The sequence below is a fragment of the Macaca fascicularis genome, chromosome 14 (genome assembly GCF_037993035.2).
Source record: "Macaca fascicularis isolate 582-1 chromosome 14, T2T-MFA8v1.1".
NCBI lineage: Eukaryota > Metazoa > Chordata > Mammalia > Primates > Cercopithecidae > Macaca > Macaca fascicularis.
Window position 1 is genome coordinate 53,489,620 of NC_088388.1, and position 21,609 is coordinate 53,511,228.

General features: G+C 49.1%; 1 protein-coding gene across 50 annotated transcripts in view; it reads right to left on the reverse strand.

Annotated features, from left to right (window-relative positions):
• The window catches only part of MICAL2 (microtubule associated monooxygenase, calponin and LIM domain containing 2), a 272,353-nt gene that overhangs the window by 76,556 nt on the left and 174,188 nt on the right, over positions 1-21,609 (reverse strand). For 34 of the 50 annotated variants that reach the window (XM_074014260.1, XM_074014254.1, XM_065528538.1 and 31 more), the window contains 4 exons: positions 20,777-20,865; positions 19,433-19,535; positions 16,765-16,824; positions 15,519-15,744 (listed from right to left, as the gene is read on the reverse strand). In XM_074014260.1, coding sequence (XP_073870361.1) covers positions 16,784-16,824; positions 19,433-19,535; positions 20,777-20,865 — 233 coding nt within the window. In that variant the 3' untranslated portion in view covers positions 15,519-15,744; positions 16,765-16,783. Of the gene's footprint in view, positions 1-3,144; positions 3,326-15,518; positions 16,825-17,141; positions 19,536-20,776; positions 20,866-21,609 lie in introns of those variants that run through there. The other 16 variants (XR_012423390.1, XR_006692248.2, XR_006692246.2 and 13 more) reach the window with 4 other exon arrangements.

Sequence of the window (21,609 nt, forward strand, 5' to 3'; positions counted from 1 at the left end):
CTTTGTCCAAGTTAACAATGAGCCTCCTGTTGGAAAGTCCAAAGGTCATTTCTCTATACATATCCTACTGGGCTCTCCAGCAGCCTCTGATGCAGAGAACCAAACCCTCCCTCTTGAGACACTTTCTTCTCTTGGCTTCCACCACCCGCCATCTCCTGGTTCCCAGTGGGTTTTGCTAGCTCCTTCTCCACTTGCCTACTGAATGTTCAAATGCCCCAGAGCTCTCTTCTGAGCCCAGCTCTTCTTTGTCTACAGGAAGATATTCTTACTCTGGAAGCAACTCATCAGAGCCCTGGGCTTTAATAGCCTCTAAAATCACCATCTCCAGCCGTGCTTCCCAGAACTTCACACTTACATATTCGACCGCTTACCTGACATCCACACAGACACCAGCATCTCAAACCCCAACATGTCCAAAACAGAACTCTTGACTTTCTCCACTAACCTGCACCTTCTCTGAAATCTTCCCCACCTCAATATAACTTTAGAAATGACCATACCAGCCATTCAGTCACTCTAGAAAAATTCTGGGAGTGACCCTGAAATTCTCTTTCCCTCTCATTCAGTCCATTAGCAAATCCATCTCCACTGCTCCCATCCTGATCCCGAGCTGCAGGCTCCCACCTACTCTTCCTGCCTTCATCCTCACACACCCCTGCCTCATCCATTCCCCAAGGCAAGGCCTGCTGACCTGTGAAAACTGTAAATGAGATGTCACTCCTCTACTGAAAACATCTTTGAATTACAGTCAGGCCTTTCATAATGATGTTTTAGTCAGCGACATAACCCATAACGATGGTGGTCCCATAAAATTATAATGGAGCGGAAAAATTCCTATCAACTATTTACGTCGCAGCCCTTGTTAACATTGTAGGGAAAGGTATCACTCACGTGTTTGCGGTGATGCTGGTTAAAAACCTACAGTGCTGCCAGTCAGTTAAGAAGTAAGGAATAAAAAAGCTTATAGAATAAGGGTATAAAGAAAGAAAATATTTTTCCAGCTATTCAATGTGTGTGTGTTTTAAGCTGTGTTACTACAATAGAGTTAAAAAGTTTAGAAAGTAACAAAGTTACAGTAAGCCAATTTATTATTGAAGAAAGAAAAATATTTTTCAGATAAATGTAGGGTAGCCTAAGTGCACAGTGTGATAAAGTCTACAGTAGTGTACAGCGATGTCCTAGGCCTTCACACTCACTCACCACTCACCCACTCACTCACCCAGAGCAACTTCCAGTCCTGTGAGCTCCATTTATAGTAAGTACCCTATATAGGTGAGCCATTTTTAATATTGTATACTGTATTTTTACTGTACCTTTTCTATGTTTATATATGTTTAGATTCACAAATATTTACCATTGTGTTACAGTTGCTGATAGCATTCAGTACAGTAACACAGTGTACAGGTTTGTAGTCTGGGAGCAATAGGTTATACCGTATAGCCCAGGTGTGGAGTGAGCTCGCCCATCTAGGTTTGTATAAATGCCCTCTATGATGGTCACACAATGACAGAATCACCTGATAACACATTTCTTAGAACATATCTCGGCTAATTAAGTGATGCATGACTGGATACCTGGAACACAATTTAAACTCCTTACCTTGTCTTATAAGCCTTGCTCCTGCCTGCCTTCCTGGTGTAATCTCTTATTCTTCTCCCACTCAGGGTGTACCTGCCACACTGACCTTCTCTTACCTCTGAGACACGCTCACTCTCACCCAGGGGCCTGTCACTAGCTGTCGTCACTTCCTGCATTCCCCTTCTCCCTTGGCTGTCCCTTCTTGTCAACCAATTCTCAGCTTAAATGTCACCTCCTCAGGGAGGCTGTGGAAATTTGTCTGCAAAGATGGTTGCAATCATTCCCCTTAGATCTATGCCCCCTTGCAATGGGGGCTTTACAGCTATTTCCCTAAAGAGAGAAGCCTATTTTCCACCTGTTGAATCTGTTCAGGCCTTGTGACATGCTGTAGCCGATCAGATGGAACTGGAAAAGCACTGTGCAGTGTCAAGCCTGGGGCTCGGGAGATCTTGGATGGTTCCCCTCTTTCTCTTAAGGCCACAGAAACAAGGCTGGGCTGCCAGTTGGAGGATGAAAGACCCATGGCCCAATAGCCCTCTGTCACCCCAGCTGACACTCAGACTCCAGAGCAGAACCCTACTGACCCAAACACACAGGTGAGCCCACCAAGACCAGAACTGCCCAGCTGCACCTGGCTTACTTGGTCAGGCTTGGCTTACTCTGGTCTACTTTTTTACACAATCATGGTGTAATGGATGGTGGGTGGTTTAAGTCACTCGCTTTGGGGTTGGTTTGTCACTCAGCATTATTGTGGGCATCAGTAACTGCTACAGAGGCCTTTTCCTGGCCACCTAATCTAAGGCAGCTGACCAGCCACTCTCTAGCATATGCATCTGTTTTATTTCTTGACCTGGCACATATGTGATGCTTTTCTTGTTTAACTACTTACTTGCTTCCTAGCTGGCTCCCAATGTGACGAAAGCCATGGGAAAGCAAGGACCTTGTCTTGTGTTGGCCGCTGCTATTTCCTCAGAGGCTAGTAAATAATAAGCAACCAATACCTGTTGTTGACTTACCTCTTGAGTGAATTCACTGAATCTGGAGGAGTCCTGGAGTGTGCATGGCTAATAACCACTCCAGGTGATTCTGATGCAGGTGATGAGGACAGCACTCTGAGAAACAGTCACCTAAGGCACCAGGGCTTCACTCCTCATGTTCCCCACTCTGTATCCTAGCCTGCCCAGCCCCATGCATCACCATCTTGCAGTGGGCAGGCCCTGGGGACAGGTGACACCCATTCTGCACCCCTCACTACAGTCAGCATGACACTGCCTCCTGAGAAGAGCATGGGGCCAGGCCCTTTCCCTTCCCGAGAAAATAACAATTGCTAACACTTACAGTGCTTATGATGTGTGGGCACTGTTCTATACACTTACTACAGATGAATTCCGTGAATCTTACAACTCCCTCTGAGATGGGTACCATGATTGTCACCATTTTACAGATGAGGAAATGGAAGCACAGAGAGGCCACACTGCAAGCAAGTAGAGAGAAGACCCAATCCCAAATGCGATTCCCTTCCTCCAACCCTGCTTCTGTCCCCATCCGGCAGCAGCCTGAGCATACCTGCTGTCCTCGCTGGTGACCAGGACACGCACAGCCAGCACATCCTGTCCAGCTGCATCCTCCCCAGGGCTGATCCTCACCGAGGTCCACTCGGAGGGCAAGGGAGAGGTGGCATCCCCTTCCACATCACTGTGTTGTGGCTCAGAGATGCTCTTCGGCCTCTTGGGGGAGGTGGGCTCATCTGCTGAGAGGAGAGCAGGGTCTAGAGAGATGGTGCAAATGAATGACCCAGCAGGACTACTCCGGGGGCTCGGGACCCCTCTAGGCCCAGGGTCTACTCAGACACTCCAAATCTGACCTTCTTGTCCTCTGTGCCACTGCTGGAACCCTCAGCCTCGAGCCTGCCAGATGCCCAGGCATTTAGGGCACATCTCCCACATGTAGGGAGCGAATGCACAGATTATCCCATTTAGTCCACAGGGAAGGTTCTGAAACGTTCAGAGGGGCCATTCTGGGCTAACCAGTCTCTGAACTGCTGCTGTCAAGACAGCAACGTCCAACATGTTGCTAAATCCAGTGGTAACATCTCAGTTCTCATCTTATTTGACTATTTGACACACCAGCAGCATTTGACCCAGCTGGTCACTCCGTCCTAGAAACAGCTTTCTCTGCTTCTAGGATGGCAAGGCCTGCCCAAACCCCAGCCCCTACTTCACTGGCAATCTCCTTTATTTCCTCTGCTGGCTCCACCTTCTTCCCTTGATCCCGGGACTCAGTCTCTGAACCTCTTTTCTTCTCTGTCTACACTCATGCTCTTGATGCCCTCATCTGGTCCCATGGCTTTAAATAACCCTAGACAACAATGACCTCCAGATTTCTATCTCCAGCCTGGACATTCCCGATTCTAGACTTATATAGACCACTGCTCACTTGCATCTCAATCTGGGTGTCTAATAGACACGTCAAACTCAACAAGTCCGAACGGAGTTCTTCATCTTCTCCCCCAACCCAATGTCATTGTCTTGCCTACAGCCTTCCCCCTCTCAGTAAATGGCAACTTCAGCTTCCTGTTGCTCCAGCCAACACCTCGCCAGCATGTTTGACTGCTCTTGTCCTTTCATTCTTCATTCAAGGCATCGGCAAATCCTGATGGGTCTGCCTTCAAAACACGTCAGGAATCCAGACTCCTCTCACCACCTCTCTGCTTCCCACCCCTGGTCTGGCCACCATTGTCTTTTGCTTGGATCATAGAAACTGCCTCTGCCTGGCCTCTGTCCCTGCCCTCTTGCTGTGCCCCACCCCCACAGTCTATTCTCAACACAGCAGCCAGGGTGCCTCCATTAAAACCTGAGTGAGATCATGCCACTCCTCTGCTTAAAATCCCCCAATGGCCCCTCATTCACTCAGAGTGAAAGCTGAAGGCTCTACCGAGGCCTGCAAAGTCCAACATAACGTAGTCCCCAGTGCGTACCGTGACCTTGTCTCCTAGCACTGGCCCCAGGCTTGCCCTGCCCTCACCATGGCACCTCTGTGATGCTCCTCCACACTCTGGGCACAGGCCCTTCTCAGACCCCTTGCACTGTTCTTGCTTCTGCCTGGAAGGTGTTAATCCCCAGACATTTCCATGCAGGCCTCACTCACTGGCTGTCTTCAAGTCCTTGGTGGAACGTCATCTGCCCTGACCATCCTATTTAAAATGGCAGCCCATGCCCTCAGTGCTGTCCACTCCCCTTGATTTTTAGTCATAGCGTGTCTTACCCTCCAATAAACTATACAGTTTCCTTTTTCATTTCGTTTATTGTCTCTTTCTTCTATGACTAGAATGTAAGCAGTAATTTTTGTCTGTTTCATTTGTTACTAGGGTGGTACCTGGTGAACTGTAGGTGTTCAGTGAGTGTCTGCTGAATGAGTTCATGAGCGAATGTGCCCAGCTCTGTCTTGGCCACTAACTAGCTGGGTGACCTCATCTCCAGGGACAGTGCCCAGAGAAGAGGTATCATTTTTCCTCCCTAAGGTGGAGCCTTCACCTGAACCTGGCTCCCTCTCACTTCCCTCCTCCCTCTCCACAGTGTCATTCTTGTGTTCTCATTTGTCTACTGAGTCTTTCCTGTCTGTATTTAAATATGCTGAGTCTCCTGTCTTAAGAAAACTAATTTTAATCCCAGTCCTCACCCCAAGCCCCCAGCCTACTCTTTCTTCTTCCTTCCCAGCCAAGCTTCCTGGAAGGGTTGGCTACACTCTTCTCTCTCTCTCTCCTCTTCTTTATGAACCCCCTATTCCTATCATCCTGTCTGTGCCTCCACCACTCCCAGACTGCCCCCAGCACAGTCCACAGTGACCTCCTTGTTGCTAAGTCCAATTCACAGGACTTTGGGGGTCCTCCTGCAGTCCTTGAACCTGCCCCGTCCCTGCTCCTGGGGACACCTTCTCTCCCTGTCCCTCTGGCTGGCCATCTCAGCCATCCAGTATTCCAGCCAACTCTTAAACAACTGGGTTCTCCATGCATCCACCTGAGCCCTCTCATCTTTTTACCCATGTGTTCTCTCTGGGAGATATAATCTCTTCCCTAACTGTATTTACCACCTATGAAGACGACTCAAGAAATTTTGATTTTTATGTGAAATCCTCATCTTAAAATAGACAGATCAAAATAAAACATGTCTGCAGCAGACTGAGCAAGTGGGTTGCTAGTTTGTAGCCCCCCTGGTGTGCATGGATGCTTGCTGTGTGCACGTGTCTACACTTCTAAATTAGTGTAACTGGGGATGGAAGGTATTTGAGGAATATAATCGGATGCTTCACTAAATAATAATAATGACATGGCAATGGTGGTGGTGGCAGCATTAGTCATAATAAAAGCAGTAGCAGCTTACTTTTATTGGGTGCTCAATATATACCAAGAATTGTTTGAGCATTTGACATGTATTAAGTCTATTAAATCTCACCTGATCCTCTCAGAAAAGCATTGTTATTACCCCCATTTTCCTGCTGAGAAAACTCAAGCATAGAGAGGTTAAGACACCAGCACACGGTCATATATTCTGTCAGAGGACGGGGCCCAGTCTGCGTGTCTGTGAGCACAACAGAACCACGAATGGACAGTGTTTCACGGGACCTTTGTGCTGGGAGTTTTGCTGGAAAGCACCCCCAGTTCTTTACTCCCTCCCTATAATAGAGTTGCGCTCTATGCTGTGACTTTGCAGTCCTTCCTGCTGGAGTTGGTGGGGTGTATAGCCCTGCCCCATGGATGGACGTGAGGCTTGGCGGCAAGGCTTGCTTTGACCTGTGGCAACCCGTGGATGGGACGTGAGCAGAGGCTTTAAGTGGGCTTGCTGGTTGGCTGTCACTCATGCTCCTGCTAGGTTTCTATGAAAAGAACTTGTCCCAGGTGGCCACTGCCCCTTCAGTGGGGGTCCCTGATGGAGGGCACATGGAACAGACCTGGGGCCAAGCTATAGCCTGGAGTCAACCCTGTCAATCCTTTGGGGCTTCCCTCACCCGTTAGACCTACAGTCTGAAGCAGAGCTACCCAGTCAACCCACAGACTCCTGAGCAAGAAAATAGGTGCCATATGCCACTGAGACTGGGGAGGCTTGTTACATAGAATGACTGTGGCAAAGACCCAGCTCCATGCCTTGCTTCTTGTGTGCCTGTGAGCTGTGTGCCCAGATGCTTGTATATCCAATAGATGCTGTGTCCTCCTCAGATCCAGGCCTATGCTAGGGGTTTGGGAATGAACCTGCCACCAGTCCCTGCCTTCAAGGATCTCTTTCTGTCTCACAAGGGAAATAAGGCATGTTCACAAATATCTACGTGATAAGATAAAGCAAGTAAGAGTGAGGCATGAAAGAGGCAGAAGGGGAGGGAGATCTGACTTCCATGCAACAGCAGCTTTGGGTTAAAGGCACTGCTATGATTGGGCTTGGGGATGAGGGGAGAGAGTGGTGGAGTCCAGAGTGGCCTAGTGGGATGAGGTGGCTGCAGGTGGCTGAGGTAAGCTCAGCTATGCCAGGCTGTAGAGGTACCAGACCCACAGCCACCACACCTCAGAGTCCAGACCAAACCTGTGAGGAACATCCAGCATCCTGCTTTTCTCTTCCCTCCTTCCATGAAGGGATGGAACAGACCAGGGCTCAGCCTGGCTCCCTGGGCTTGAGGAAGGTGGAGGGCGCAGCTGACAGATGGCCTCTCAGAGCATAGGGCTAGGGCCAGTGTCTCTCACAGTGAACCCAGACATCAGGGCAGGGGAGAGGTGTTGAGGTAGAGACTCGGTAAAAAAGAAGCTGGTACTTCTTCTGGGCCCCCTTTTGCCAATGTGCGGAGGCAAAAAGCCCCAAAGGAGGCCAGGATCCTCCCCCGCTTCTGCTGTTTAAGACTCAGGCCATGGCTACTGCTGGGTTTTATGGGGTTCAGTGCCACCTCCAGGAAGAAATTCCTACAGTCAAGTGGCTACTTCCAGATATCTCTTTTCATTCCCAGACAGCTCCATCTGTGTGTGTATAACAGTAGTAATACTAGTAGTACTAGTACAAATACTGGACATAATACTAATGACAGTAACACTGACTCATCGAGTGCCCATATGCCTTCATCCACCCTAGCATCCCAACAGCCCTAAGAGAATGGTATTAGCATCCTCACTGGATGAGTGGAAAAGAGTGAATGCCCACCAGGCCAGCCAGTGAGCACACAGCGCTGGGTGTCACCGCAGCTGGGCCTCTGGCTGCTGGGCACAGAGCAGCTGCACTTGTGGCCAGCCCCAGGTGAAGAGCCAGGTGTGCTCACCTGTGCTTCGTGCTCATACCACCAGACCTCTTGCTGCCTCCCCGAGGCTGGCTGCTCTGTAAGACTGCCTGAAGTCATCTTTGCTCATTTGGAGAATCAAGGACTCTAATGGGGGTTGGAGGTAACAGGAGAGGAGGTACATAGGAGTCATGGGTGAGGAGAAGGATCCAGCACCCCGCAGGGCAGCTGTTGCCAGCCTGTGGCACGAAGCAGCTTTGCCCAGAACTGAGCACCTCAGCCTCATCTCAGCTCTGGCCAGATACCTGCTCCCTAACAAAAGATAAGACTCCAAAAATCCTAAGTTCCGGGTCCAAGGCCTACCCACAAGCCTGGGAAAGGCAGAGCCAGGCAGGGTCTGGGGAAATGTCTGTCTTCACACACGGCTCCCAGCAGCCAGGTCCCAAGGCCCTTTCCTGGCCAGGCCCCTGCCACAGGGTTATGGAGAGGCGCGGGGCTCCCTGGTTCTGCTGGTGAAATTGCTGCTGCTTTCCACTCGAGTCTGAGACTCTTCCACTCACTCCCAGAACCCAGGGAGATGACAACACAGCAGGCCTCCTGTGTGCTGCTATTAACCCCACTTTGCAGGAAAAGAAGCCAAGTCTTGGAGGAGTTACAACACTTGTCTAAGGTCACATAGCTCCTAATGGCCAGAGCCATCTCTGGCCCCTGTCCACTGTTCTCTCTGCAGAAAAAAGTTGAGAAAGAAAGCAGCAAAACTAAGAGGATCAGGATCCAGTCAGGAAGACAGGGCCAAGCCAGGGAGTTCAACAGAAGCGTCCAGACGGGAAATGAACTGCAACGGTGCTGGAAGAGCTGAAAGCCTAACAGGGATGATGAGGCAACCCAGACAGGAGCAGCAGCAGGCCACTGTCCCTCAGCAGCAGAGGGACAAGGAGAAGAGCTGGTGTCACCAGAGCCCAGAGGCCACAATGCTGCTGCAAGGCAGGGAGCTGGGAGGGACACCCTGGCCTCCCCTTGGATCCTGCCCTCCAGCCCCACACCAGCGCGTCCAGCGGTCAAAACTAACAGTAAACCAGTTGCAAGGGAGCTAGAAGATGTAGCTTGCAAGGGATACGCCTTTTCAATACAGTGCCCAGCCAGAGAAGGGCGGGGAAGGCATCTGAGCACACACAGGCAGATACCCGGGATTCTGAGCAGAGCGGCCTCTTTGCCCTCTTGTAAGTGGGGACACTACAAGCCCCCAGAGGGATGAAGGAGGGTCCTAGGAAGATGCTTGTGGCAGGTAGTCCTTCTGTCCACTGCCAGGGTATGTCACAAATGCTCTGGGAAGGGGACTTGTCGGTGCCAGAGCCAAGGTCCTTTTCAGTGTGTGGCCCTTTAGAGAAAAGGCACAGGTGCCAAGATGGGCTGGCTGCCCTCATGGGGGCTTCTGAGAGTGACTCCTCAGGGTGCAGTCATGGGAATGGGCATCTACGGATCTTCAGGGGGTGAACAAATTGATGGGCAATCCTGGGCCTCTGGCCCCTCTGCCCTGGGGCATGGCTGCCCTGCCTTGCTGTACTCCTTCCACAGGTAGGCCTGGCCTGTGTGTGTAGGTGTGCAGATACACGCGGACACACGCTCCACTGCCCACAAGCCAGGGTGGATAGCATCATTCAAGGGGCCCTGGCTGGCCCTAGCAGTAGCCTTCATGCAGGGAACAATACATTAAAATGTAAACCTGAAGGAAGATGCAACCTTTGACAGGTAGTGCCAAGCCTCAGCCCCTTCCCCACGGCCCTCAGCAGAGCTGAGCTGCTCCTCCCGTGAAGCCCTCATCCTGGACGCTGGGCCAGACACAGGGAAATTCTGCCACAGATGGCCAGCAATCTGGCACCAGCCGTCAGCACATGGCTCCCTCTGGACACCAGGACTCCTCCTTTGAGCTGAGGGATAGGGGCACACGTTGTATCATCCCAACAGCTCTGCAGCCTCCAGAGTGTCAGGGAAGCTGAATTTCTTTGCTAATGGCAGCAGGTCTGGAGTCTTCTTCTTGGACCCTGCCTCTTTTCTTCCCTCTTCTTCCACCACTACAGGCATTGTGTCTGGCCGGCTGTGAGCCTCGAGCTTTGGGCACAGCCAGGACCTATACCCACGTTCCTCTGAATGAGGTGGGCAGGAAGAACTCTAAGTTTCTGTGAAGGCAGCCCAGCAGCAACCCCATAAAGCAGGAATGAAAGTAGCCTGGGGCCCACCGTCCTTCCCTCCTGTTCAGATCCCAGCCAGAGCAGCAGCAAGACCCCAGCACTGAGTAAACAATCCCCATCCTGCTGCCACATGTCCCCAAGGGAGTCACAGCCAGGGCCTGGTGTGAGTTGGGGTGGGAAAAGAGAAAATCTGATCTGGCACTTCTAGTCTCCTACAAATGGAAGAGTTGGCCTGTTTATCTGAGGGCGGGCAGGCAGCCTCTCTTGGTCTCAGTTACAGGCACTTGAGGATAACTGGACTCAGGGGATCAAAGCCATGCTGAGTCACCCACATGCCTTGTCATGGGGGCCGCACCCTCCAGCCCAGGTTATGGTGGGCGGAGTGTTCCCCACCCCGTCCCTTGTCTCACATCTGCCACCTGGATTCCTGTGTCAAGACCCCAGAGCAAGGCACAGTGAACAGGGGACAGAGGATGTGTTTGAGGCCGGTGGCCTGGGCCTTGATGCCCCAAAGGGGATGCTGCTGGAACAGCTCTCTGCTGCCAATCTTGGCTTGTCCCTGAGAGGAGGCGTCCAAGGCCCACCTGGTTCTGTGCAGACCCAGCTCTCTCAAGAGTTGTACATGAAGATGATGCCCCTCAGAAGGCAACACAGAAGCAAAATCAAAACTCCCTTCTCACAATCAGGAGTCTGCAGTGGCAGCCAGGACACACAACGTCAGATTTCTCTTCCTCCCGGTCTCCCTCCTGAACCACACTGGATGCCAGCCAGATCTTCCCCAGCCTGAGATGGTTGCATGCTCTGTAGTCTGAGGTCCAGGCCAGAGGGCATATATCCTAAAAACATTTTTTGAGGACCCACTATGTGCTAAGTACTGTTCTGTCGGGGTTATACAAAGCATTCAAAGGCAACCAAGACCCCTGCCCTCATGGAGCTTGCATTCCAGCAAGGTTGGAAAACATAAATAAGCAATACACATAATAAAGGAGTGAATTACACAATATGTTGAAGGCAATAAATGTGTGCAGTGGAAAAACTGTCTAGTAGGGTAAGGGGGAGCAGGGATCACTGGGGAGTGCAGGTCTCAGGACTAAAAATAGACCTCACTGTGGGTATTGGAGGACACATGGACAAATTTGAATAAAGGACAGACTCAGCCATATGAATGCCAGGGAAGCGCATTCTTGGCAGAGGAAACAGACAGCACAAACGCTCTAAGAGAGAATGTGGCTGGGTCAGAGTGTGTAAGGGAAAGTAGAAGAGGAGGTCAGAGTAGGGGCCAGACCCCACAGAGCCCTTCGAATCCATCATGCCTTTGGCATTTGCACGCAGTGAGCTGGAGAGCTGCTGGAGTTTTGAGCAGCAGTGAAACATACATTCTAAAAGGATCATCCAGGCCAGGCACAGTGGCTCACACCTGTAATCCCAGCACTTTGGGAAGCTGAGGTGGGAGGATCACTTGAGGTCAGGAGTTCGAAAACAGCCTGGCCAACATGGCAAAACCCCGTCTCTACTAAAAATACAAAAGTTAGCTGGGTGTGGTGGCAGGTGCCTGTCATCTCAGCTACTCGGGTGGCTGAGGCATGAGAATCACTTGAATCCAGGAGGTGAAGGTTGCAGTGAGCCAAGATCACTCCAGCCTGGATGACAGAGTAAGACACTGTTTCAAAACAAACAAATAAATAAAAATAAATAAAAGGATAATTCAGCTGTTTTGTTGAGGATGTTGAGGGGTGAAGGGAGAAGCACGGGCCCTCAGAGGGGTGGCTGCAATAACTTGGATGACAGCGGGCGGAGGTCGGTTAGTGTAGAGGTGGTGAGCAATGGATAGGTTCTGGATGTTCCTCAAATTTGCTGATGGATTTGGTGTGAGGTCAAGAGAAAGAAGAGTCAAGAATGACTCCAGGGCCTTTGGGCCAAGCAACAAGAAAAGGGGAATTACAGTCTCCAGAAATGGGGAAGGCTAAGGATGGAGCCTGTTTTGGGGAAATCAGCAGCTGGAGTGGACATTTGGGCTGGACATGCGCAATAGACATCAGGTGTGGACGTTAAGCAGGCAGCTGGGCACAAAGTGAGAGCCTGTGCCCCCTCTTTGCACTCACTAAGGCAAAACCAAAGTCTGCTGGCAGGTGGTGGCAGGGAAAGGGAGCTCCAGAGCTGAGGCCTGGGTGTCCGAAGGGAGATGGCTGTTGCCTTTAAGAAGGCTGGGGAATCAGAAACCTGGAGAAAAACATAGTACCACCAGTGTGAATTGGGACCGCTGTCTAGCTCCCAACCTGAAGGTATCCTGTCAGGAGTTCTGAGCCCCAGTTAATCGAGAATGCCCAAAAAGTTTTCCTCTGGGCTCTCTGTGCTGTGCAAAATCAGGAAAGTGCTATTTAGAGCATGACAAAGAGATCTTGCTGTCCTGAGAGCCAAACACCTTGGAAAACCCTACGCTAGAGGCATCCTTAGCCCCAGTTCACAGAAGGGACCTGCGCAATGCCACTGAGTCCATACCAAGTGCTGGAAGCAAAGCCTGGGCTTTGGTGGAGCCCAGACCCTCATCATGCACCGAGGTTCCTCTTAGAGCAGGCACCTGACTCCTAGCCTGGGCTGTGGGACTCAGTCCCTTCACAGTGGAAGATGTGGCTCTAGACTCGCCTCTGCCTCCTCAGTATCAGGAGCTTCTTTAACATCAGTACTGACCTCAAGGCTGACACAAGGAGGTGAAGAGCTAATGAAGTTCTGCACATAAAGTTCTTGGCCCAGTACCTGGCACACAGAAAATGTTCCCTATATAACAGCTGGCTGGGGGGTGGGGGGCAGTAAAAGATTTAGTAACTTCTTTTACTTACTTAAGCCTTTTTTTCCCTTAAGTTGTAAAAATGAATGCATTTACAGAAATAAAGGGGAACAGCCCACCCACTCGGCTTGACCGACTTACACATTCAAGTTTCACAGAGATTTATTTCTTCTGCTGGATTATTTCCTCAGGATAAATTCCCTGCAGTAGACTTATTAGGCCGAGAAGTCAGAGCCCTTTTCTGGATCTCAATCAGGGTTGCCACAATGCTTCCCAGGAAAAGATTCTCCCAGTTTACTTTTTACTCAATACTTGGGATGAAGTTCATATTTTTTTCTTACAGTCAGTTTTACTTTTTTCTTTACTAATTCAGTAGATGCACCATAATTTTTATTTTCTTTTTGAGACGGAGTCTCACTCTGTCATCCAAGCTGGAGTGCAGTGGCATGATCTCAGCTCACTGCAACCTCTGCCTCCTGGGTTTAAGCGATTCTCGTGCCTCAGCCTCCCAAGTAGTTGGAATTAAAGGCATGTGCCACCATGCCCAGCTAATTTTTTTTTTAGTAGAGACAGGGTTTTGTCATGTTGGTCAGGCTGGTCTTGAACTCCTGACCTCAAGTGATCTGCCCGCCTCAGCCTCCCAAAGTGCTGGGATTACAGGTGTGAGCTACCGCACCTGGCCCATGTACACCATAATTAATTTACTTCCTTTAAAACCCAAGTAGGAATACTTTTGTAAATACTTGCTTTTTCTTTTTAGTGTTTACTTTTAAAATTTGCTTAAGTGTAAACCGCCTATTCATAGCCTTTGCCTATTTATCATTGACTCTTTAATCAACAAATATTAACTGATCATTTACACTGCGAGGGGTGCCCAGGAACATCTGTTTTAAATGAATTTTGAAAATGCCATGCAATGAACTTCTTTGTTATTACATTTAGTTTATTTTTTTCCCTAGTCTAATGGTCTATTTAATATTTTATTATTCTACACTAAGTTTCAAAAATGTATATAATCAGATTTGTGCCATGTTTTTCCTATGTGTTCTTCTTCCTATTAGAGGATTTATGCTTAGAAAGTTGTCACCCCGTTATCTATTCAATATTTAATTTCATTTAATATTTAATTCTATGGTTTTACCTCTGAAATTTTAAGTCTTTGATCCAATATCTCTGAATTAAAGACTAGTCTACTAAAACTATGTATGTAGAATGCAATATTCAAAAAAACCAAACCAAAACCAAAACAAAATGTTCAAATAAGTATGAGACAGCTGACTTTCACAAAGTTGATTAAACTTCTCTATGAGGATGCCCCAGAGACTTGACAGGCAAATGAATCTTGTGAGTCTCCAGGGCTGGGGAGGACTGGCAAGATCGGTATAAAATATCCCTCGAATGTCATGACTATGGACCCCTTTGTTGGTGAAGCACCTCTTGGGGTGTCACGCTTTGACAACAAAGTGAGGATTTTTGTCTACTTTACTCCCTGCTGTATTCCTAGCGCATTGTAGATGCTCAGGAAATACCACCTAGTTGAACAAACAAATAAGCATATGCAGTAAAATAGAACAGATCTCATCCAGTACAGCAATACGGAGCCACATCTCTAAGGTGCAGGGAGGTGTGGGGACTTTGCATGGTTCGCTGCTTTATCTAGGGCTTAGAATAGGCCTAGGACAAACATTTGCGGAATAAATGAATGCATAAAGGAATGAGTCACTTGCACAGCCCAGCACCTGACTTACAGTCCCTAACATCCCTCCTTGAATGGAAGTGGGAATACGTCACCCGGGTAAGAGTACAGAACCCTTCGTCATGACCTGAGGCAGCTCTGAAGGTAGATCCAGGCATCAGAGACCAGAGCCTCAGGCACACCCATCTGGAGGTGCCAGGGACCTCATAAAGTCCACAGGTGACTTTTTCATACCAGTGTCAGAAGCCCAGCTACACCCAGCCAGGAAATGGCAGGCATCTCACCCAGGGGAGGCTGAGGACCAGATGACTTTGGCACTGCCCAGGCTAGCCAAGTGAGGCTCCAAATCTTTCCCTTAAACACAGCCTGGAGTTGCCCAGGGCCTGCCATGAGTGTTCTACTTAGGGTGGCACTAGGGCAGGGCCTCCCACCATAGGCACTGAATGCCCTGAGCCTTTGGGACAGGAGAGGTCTCTTAGGATGGCAGTGGCTGTCCATCTGATGAGCACACTGCCAACTTCATTGCCATCCTGAGACTGATGCCCAGTCCTTCCTCCTTACCTTCCACTCGCCACTCAGCTGTGGACCAGCATGAAGTGTTCAAGACCAACCTTTGCTAAATAGGAGCCTAAATTAGTGTAAGGTTCATAGGGAAAGCTCTCCTGTAGAGCCACGCTTGGGTGTGCGGTGGAAATGGGTGTAGATAGCTGTCAATACAGTCTGTTTCTAATCGCTGAGGGGACACTGACCCTCACCCACTATGCCCAGCATCTAGAACAGCAAAGTACAGTGAGTGTTCAAGAAAGAGACCCCAAAGCCTGGCCCAGGAGCGTTGATGACAGTTTCCAAATATTACCCCTGGGTAATATTTCCTTTCAGAGCGCCCAGCGCAGCCCGAGAGTCCTGTGTCACCTCAAGTGCAAGTCCCGCCAGCAGTTTAGGGAAAATGAACCCCCTACACCAATCCCTGTGTGTGAGGTTTTAGAAGCTTCCACGGCAAAGAAGAGAGGAAACAATGAGCTTTATAAAGAACAATATTTATTTCCATTTACAGCATCAAATACCATAAATAAAGCTAAACATTGTTTGTTTTGCTGTGTGCAAAATACAGGGTTCCGTGTGGCACTGTAAATGATTACCAAAGGTCACAGACATGCGTTGTGATGAGATGGGGAGGCTAGCTAAAGAGGAGGCTGAGAGGGGAGGAGGGCACTCTTTGGTTGACATTCTATAAAGGGAGGGAGACTCTGTAAGAGAAGATAAGACAAGAGCAACGACTTCGTACTGGCCAGGATCTGCACAAGCGCAGCGAGTGTGCAGCATGCAGGGCCAGGCAGGCAGGCCCAGGGGTCAGGGTGGTCTGGGCCACATGCAGGACAGACGCCCCCACAGCCTGAGACCGGCGAGGGTTGCCCAGGACAGCTCCACTGTGCTTGGTGTGTTGTTTCTCATTAAGAGCACACTGGTGATTATCCTGCTGCGCCAGGTACAAGAGGCAGCAGAAATGTGTGCTTTAAGCAGAGTCACAGGGGCCTGGGGCTGAACTGAGTCATTTCTCAAAGATATCCCTGCCTGGGATGATGATGGCTCTAATTGAAGCTCTGGCATCATCTGGGGCTTTATGAGCCAAGGGACATAAGAAGAACCACAGCAAAACCCTTGCATCTACAGTGCAGGCTGCAACCAAGGCAGGATTTGCTAGAATACTTGTGATTACGTGTTCCACCTACAGAGCATGGGTCAAGCTTGGGATGAGGCCTGAGAGTAATTATGCTTTTTAAATCCCTCCAAAGAATCACCTATGGTTTTGATCAATGACATTAACAATCTTTACATTAAAGCCAGTTTAACAAGGGGCTGATATGTATGAGCTTTTTGAGGCTGCTCGATAGGTGTTCTTTTCAAAGGTGACAGAGGCCCCCTCATGGTACTGTCTCATGATCAAGGTCGACCCTCCCAAGAAAGTAGGTGGCTTCGCAGGTGCAACTGGAGACGCATGCACACAGGCAGGCCCAAGGGAGAGAGGAGAGGCGGGGCATGCACTTGGGGTAGACCAGGCTGCTGGCTCCACGGGAAATGAACACAGACATGGGTCTCAAGCTGGACACTCCCTCATGCTGTTAGCCAACCATGCCACCATATGAGTCCATCAGCATGCAAGACACTCACAGTTAGCACAACCAGTACCGCTGGCCGGGAGGACGGGGTGCAGAAAGCGGGTTGGGGGTTAGTACCACTCTTTGAAAATTGGCAAGAAAACCAGTCACCTTAGAGCAGAAGTGGGTGTCAGCCAAGAAGTGGGTGTAGCACTGGAAGGCTGAAATGAACTGATGGCCATGGTGTAAGATTGGAGAGAGAGAGAAAGATGGAAAAGAGAACTTAGTGTGGGGAAAAGAGGAAATGATTAACATCACGAGAAGGCACTGGAGTTGAAAATAAGGCAACTATTGAAAGAGGGAAACTTCCTCTGAAAGAGTCACTGTTTGCTTAGACGAGATGAACCTTTCTGGTTGTGACCAGCTACTTGTTTACAAGAGAGGATGCACACAATTTGCATCTTGCTCCCTGATATCCTCTCGGCCCGCAGTTTACTCTAGTGTCTCCTATTCATTCTTGAACATGTTGTGGAGGCCTAGAGGCATTCACCCTCTGGGGTCCACCCCTGGGTGTTGGTGCTGCCCACCAGAAAGGTTCAACATCTCAGAGCATACAAACATCTCAGATTTCTGACAGGCACACCCTGTCTCACCACAGTGATTCAAACCAGTCTCCTTATGGCTGTACATGACAGTCTTAGAGATTCTGACTCTGGCTTCATGGAACACTCCACAAAGCATCTCAGCCTATCCTCAGCTGAAGATAATCACAATAACATGGTCATTCACATCATGACCTCGAGAATTTACTTTTTGTACTCAAACAAAAGGAATCAAGGGTTCCTCCCCCCATGCTGAACACTAAAATCCCAGCAAAAATTGGAGAAAACACAATGCAAGTCATCAGACTGAGAACAGTGCCAATAAGGACAGAGGCGCCAGTTCCCACAGAGTTGGCCATGGCTATGCCTCTGTTTTTCCCAAGGATTTCAGGGAAGTGTTTGTAGAAATGCACCTCCTCCTTTCTTCCCGCCCCACAGAAACTGTCATCTCAAAGCTCTCAAAGGTTCTGGCTCCTCACCCACACCCAGGCACACCTCTTAGTTAATCCAGAGGCATCTCCAGTGATAACTGCACAGAGCTATCTTGGGCCCAGCAACTCCAGATACAGTGAGCCCTGTAGATGGCCTTTCTCTGGCAGCCCCTTGATTGTTCAGCCAGACCCTGCAGCTGTGTATGTCTAGGCAGCGTGGAGCAGGGAGAGCTGAGGACTCTTCTAGATACCCAGAGTGAAGAATGTAGGTGGGCCTGCATGCTCATTTTAACCCTTACTAAGGCATATTTCCTTTGGATCAGTCCAAAAACAGCTTCTACTCCCAGCCTTCCCTGCCAGTCAAGATACAGTAGAGCTTCCCCTGGAGGTCAGACCCATTCCTTTCCCAGGGCATTGTGAAAACGGTTTCTGTTTTGATCACATATGCATCGCAGCGGAGCAGCTAAGCCGTCAGGATGTCCACAGGCAACGCTCACTGGGCAGGTCATGCTTCCCAGCAATAGCCTGATGTGTTAACAAACCCCCTCAGTCTCAAAGGACACCACATGAGTGGGTGAAGTCTTCCACTCCACTCGGCCTGACCAATATGGACCCTGCAAGGCCTTGGCTCAGCCTGTAGCCTGGGCTGGGGGATCTGCTGGGAGCCACAGGGGCTAAAATGCCATCAGCTGAAAGAGCTCATCTTCAGCACTGCATCAGCTCCATGGTCAAATGCCAGTGGGCTTTCACTGCACTGCCCATTAGTGGAAAGGGAAAATGCATGTTTGTAGAATCTATTGAAACCCCATGGTTCTTCGTCATTTGGCTGTGAGTTGGTATGGGGGGGAAAGCCTTTAAGCTACTATTTAACATCAAAACAAGGGAGCAAAACAGTCCTCCCCGCAAGGGGACAGATAACAACCAAACACACACTACTCCCTGCTTTTGTAAGTTGAATTCTATTCTGCCCTTCTACTCTTTTCTTCTAAAATAATTATGCTTTCGTGTTGTAAAAAGTATCCTGCTGCTGACAAGTGGCATCTGGGTACCTAAGCCAAAAGGCACTGGTCAGGAGATGGCACACTCACTTCCATATGTGTAAAATCTTAAATCATCCACTTTGCAGGCAGTGGCTCTGACAACTCACTGCAATGTTCAAGGGGTTTATAAAACTGGTTATAAGCTTCAAACCCATGTTAAGAAAAATTGACACTCATAGAAAAAAATGCTTTCTCTAGGCTTATTAAAATTTAAAAAATTGAAATGTAAACCCAGAAGTATGGCTCACTTTGGTGTACATATATATAAGTACAAAGCTACAGAAAAGATCCTTCATATCGTCCCTGGCCCTAGTGAGTAGATGTTCACCCTGATAAGGCCAGGCAGAGGTGGCCCATGTGAAACTCTTTGGCTTTGAGCTAATTGCTTAGAGAATGCTAGGCTTCCTGGCCAGAGCCTGAGCAAACTGCAAATGCACTGCCATCTGAAGCCTCCCTGGAAATGTGAAGGCACTTTGGGGCGGCCAGGCATGTCAGCGGAGCTTGACTGGGAAGCACCTGAGCACCCAGTTGCAGATGCTCTCGAGGGAGCCCTCAGATTCCCTGTACATGGCTGCCAGGACCTCAGAGAACGCCCAGAGAAGTGGCAGCCCCAGGCTCAGGAGCTCGTACATGTAGCAGTAGTTGTAAGCATTGTCCCTGATATGGAGGCCAACGGCTTGCAGGAGTCCCTGCATCCAGTTACACAGGTCCCTCGGCAGCCTGAGGGGCCAGCCCAGCGCCTTCCTAAAGAAGGAGGTGGAGATACCTGGGGGGCTGCCTTCCAGGGTGCCAATGGCGGCCACTGCGCAAGAACTTTCAGTGGGAGTGTCTCGCAGAGGGGCTTCCTGCTCTTGCCATGTCGCCTCCTCCTGAGAAAGAGATCGAAATGAGGGCATTAGTCTGCAAGTCTTCCAGAGGACTACTTCAACAAAGCAAGCAGGGAGCCAATACAAACCGAACTTGACAGACCCTGCAACCAGCCCCCACAATAATCTCAGCCCCCCAACTCATGCTGAAGCCGGTGCTGAACACGGGCACTTTTCTAGGCGGCCAACTGACCATAAGAGTCACGGGCCTTCAAAAATACGCATGCCTTTTGATCGGGAATCTGACTCCTAATGATAAATATCAAGTAAATAATTTGAAATATGGATAATAATATGCATACCAGGATGTACACTATAAAAACATTTGTAAGATAAAAAATTCAAATGACATAAAGATCCAGTAGTGCAGAAGTAGTGAAGTAAATGATTGACCATTTATAGACTAGAATCTTCCAAAGGCATTAAAAATTATGCTCCAACAGGATTTTTAATGTCATGGGAAATTATTCTTGATATACAGTTAGTGAAGAAAAGGAAGAATATAAAACTGTAGGCGTAGGATTCCACTTTGGTTAAAATATATTCCCATAGAAAAAAGTCTGGAAAGGGATGTTACAAAATGTGAACTGCGGTTTTCTCAGGGTAGAGTAGTTACAGGTGATTTAACTTTGCTTCTTTATATTCTCTCATTCCCATGTTTTTACACTGAATCTATATATTTGGGTAATTAGAAAAAAGTTTTAAGTTATGAGTTGTTGCTAGTGGCAGATGATTAATCAAGCTCGAGAGAAGATATTTGCTAAGAGATGCCAGAAGAGATGCTTCCAGAAACCATCTATAAATTCAGTGGGCTGGTCACTTGGTTGACTTCGAGAACCTGGGAGAGGACTTAGAAAATGTAGAAGGGTCGGTCCTATACCAGGCATTCTTGCAAACAGCACCTTGTGGCCAGGTGGGTTCCAGGTACGGAGGGCCACGTGGCTTTTGTGTGGCTAAGAATATCACCCCATCCCTGCCACATGGGCAAGCTCTTCCAGGCTTCTTATGAGAAGCCATCATGGCTACCGTCCTGGGAGCTCATCTGGAATGGGACACGCCCCAGAGGCTGTGGAACAGACTGAAGCAAAAGAACCCTCCACACCAGTAAGCAGAGGTTTTCTTCTTTATCTGTGAGTCATCTCAATCCCTCTAGGGCCAGAAAAGCTGGCCTAACTTTGAGGATCACCGGAAACCCTTATCAAGGGGCCCTCCCTGTTTCACCAGCATGTTTGAGACAAACATACCTCTCTTTGTTGCTTCAACTCTGCCCGTCTCTTCCGTTGTTTGCTATTGGTTTTACAGTGAATGAAGTGAGGCTTGCAGTAAAATTTGCCTGTAAAAAGAGGCACACACATACAGAAAAATTTTTCTCCTGTAAACTAGAGCCACAGTAGACAAAAGCCAAGTGCACACCACTGTCCAAGTCAGAAAATAGCAACGATGGAAATAGCCCAGGGTGGCTCAAACTTGGGAAATGGCTTCCATCACCTTCCTTAAAGAAGTGGCACTGAGATGAGGTAGGAGGTGCCTCAGAGACAAGCTCCAGCAATGGGGGCTCTCCCGGGGATGTGGCTAAGACTTCAAACCATGGAGGCTCCCGTAGGATGGCATGCTGGCACCCGGAGAGGGCATGGGAGCTCTGAGACCCTACTCCCATACCACACCCCATGCCTCTTTTCCATCTGGCTGCTCCTCTGCATCCTTTATAGTAAATAGGAAAACATTAAAAAAAAAATCCTCAAAGCAAACTGAGGCCAAGTTTCTTCATAAGACCAGTTGCCAGGCAGCAAAATGGACAGCTTCGAGTATGAACACCCTGAATCTTTCTTTGTGGAATACCTGGTGGGTGGGAAAGGCTGAGAGCAAATGGCAGCAGTGATGGTGAGGAAAAGACCCAGACGGGGCACACACCGGGAAACTGGCCACTGCCCAGGACCACTGTGCACCTTCCAGAAAAGCCTTCCTTGCTCACTGCTATGCTGGTAACAGTAGCAATAGTAAAAATTGTAACAGGGACACTTACATAGGAATGACTGTGTGCCAGGCACAATGCTACGAGCTTCACGTGCATTAACTC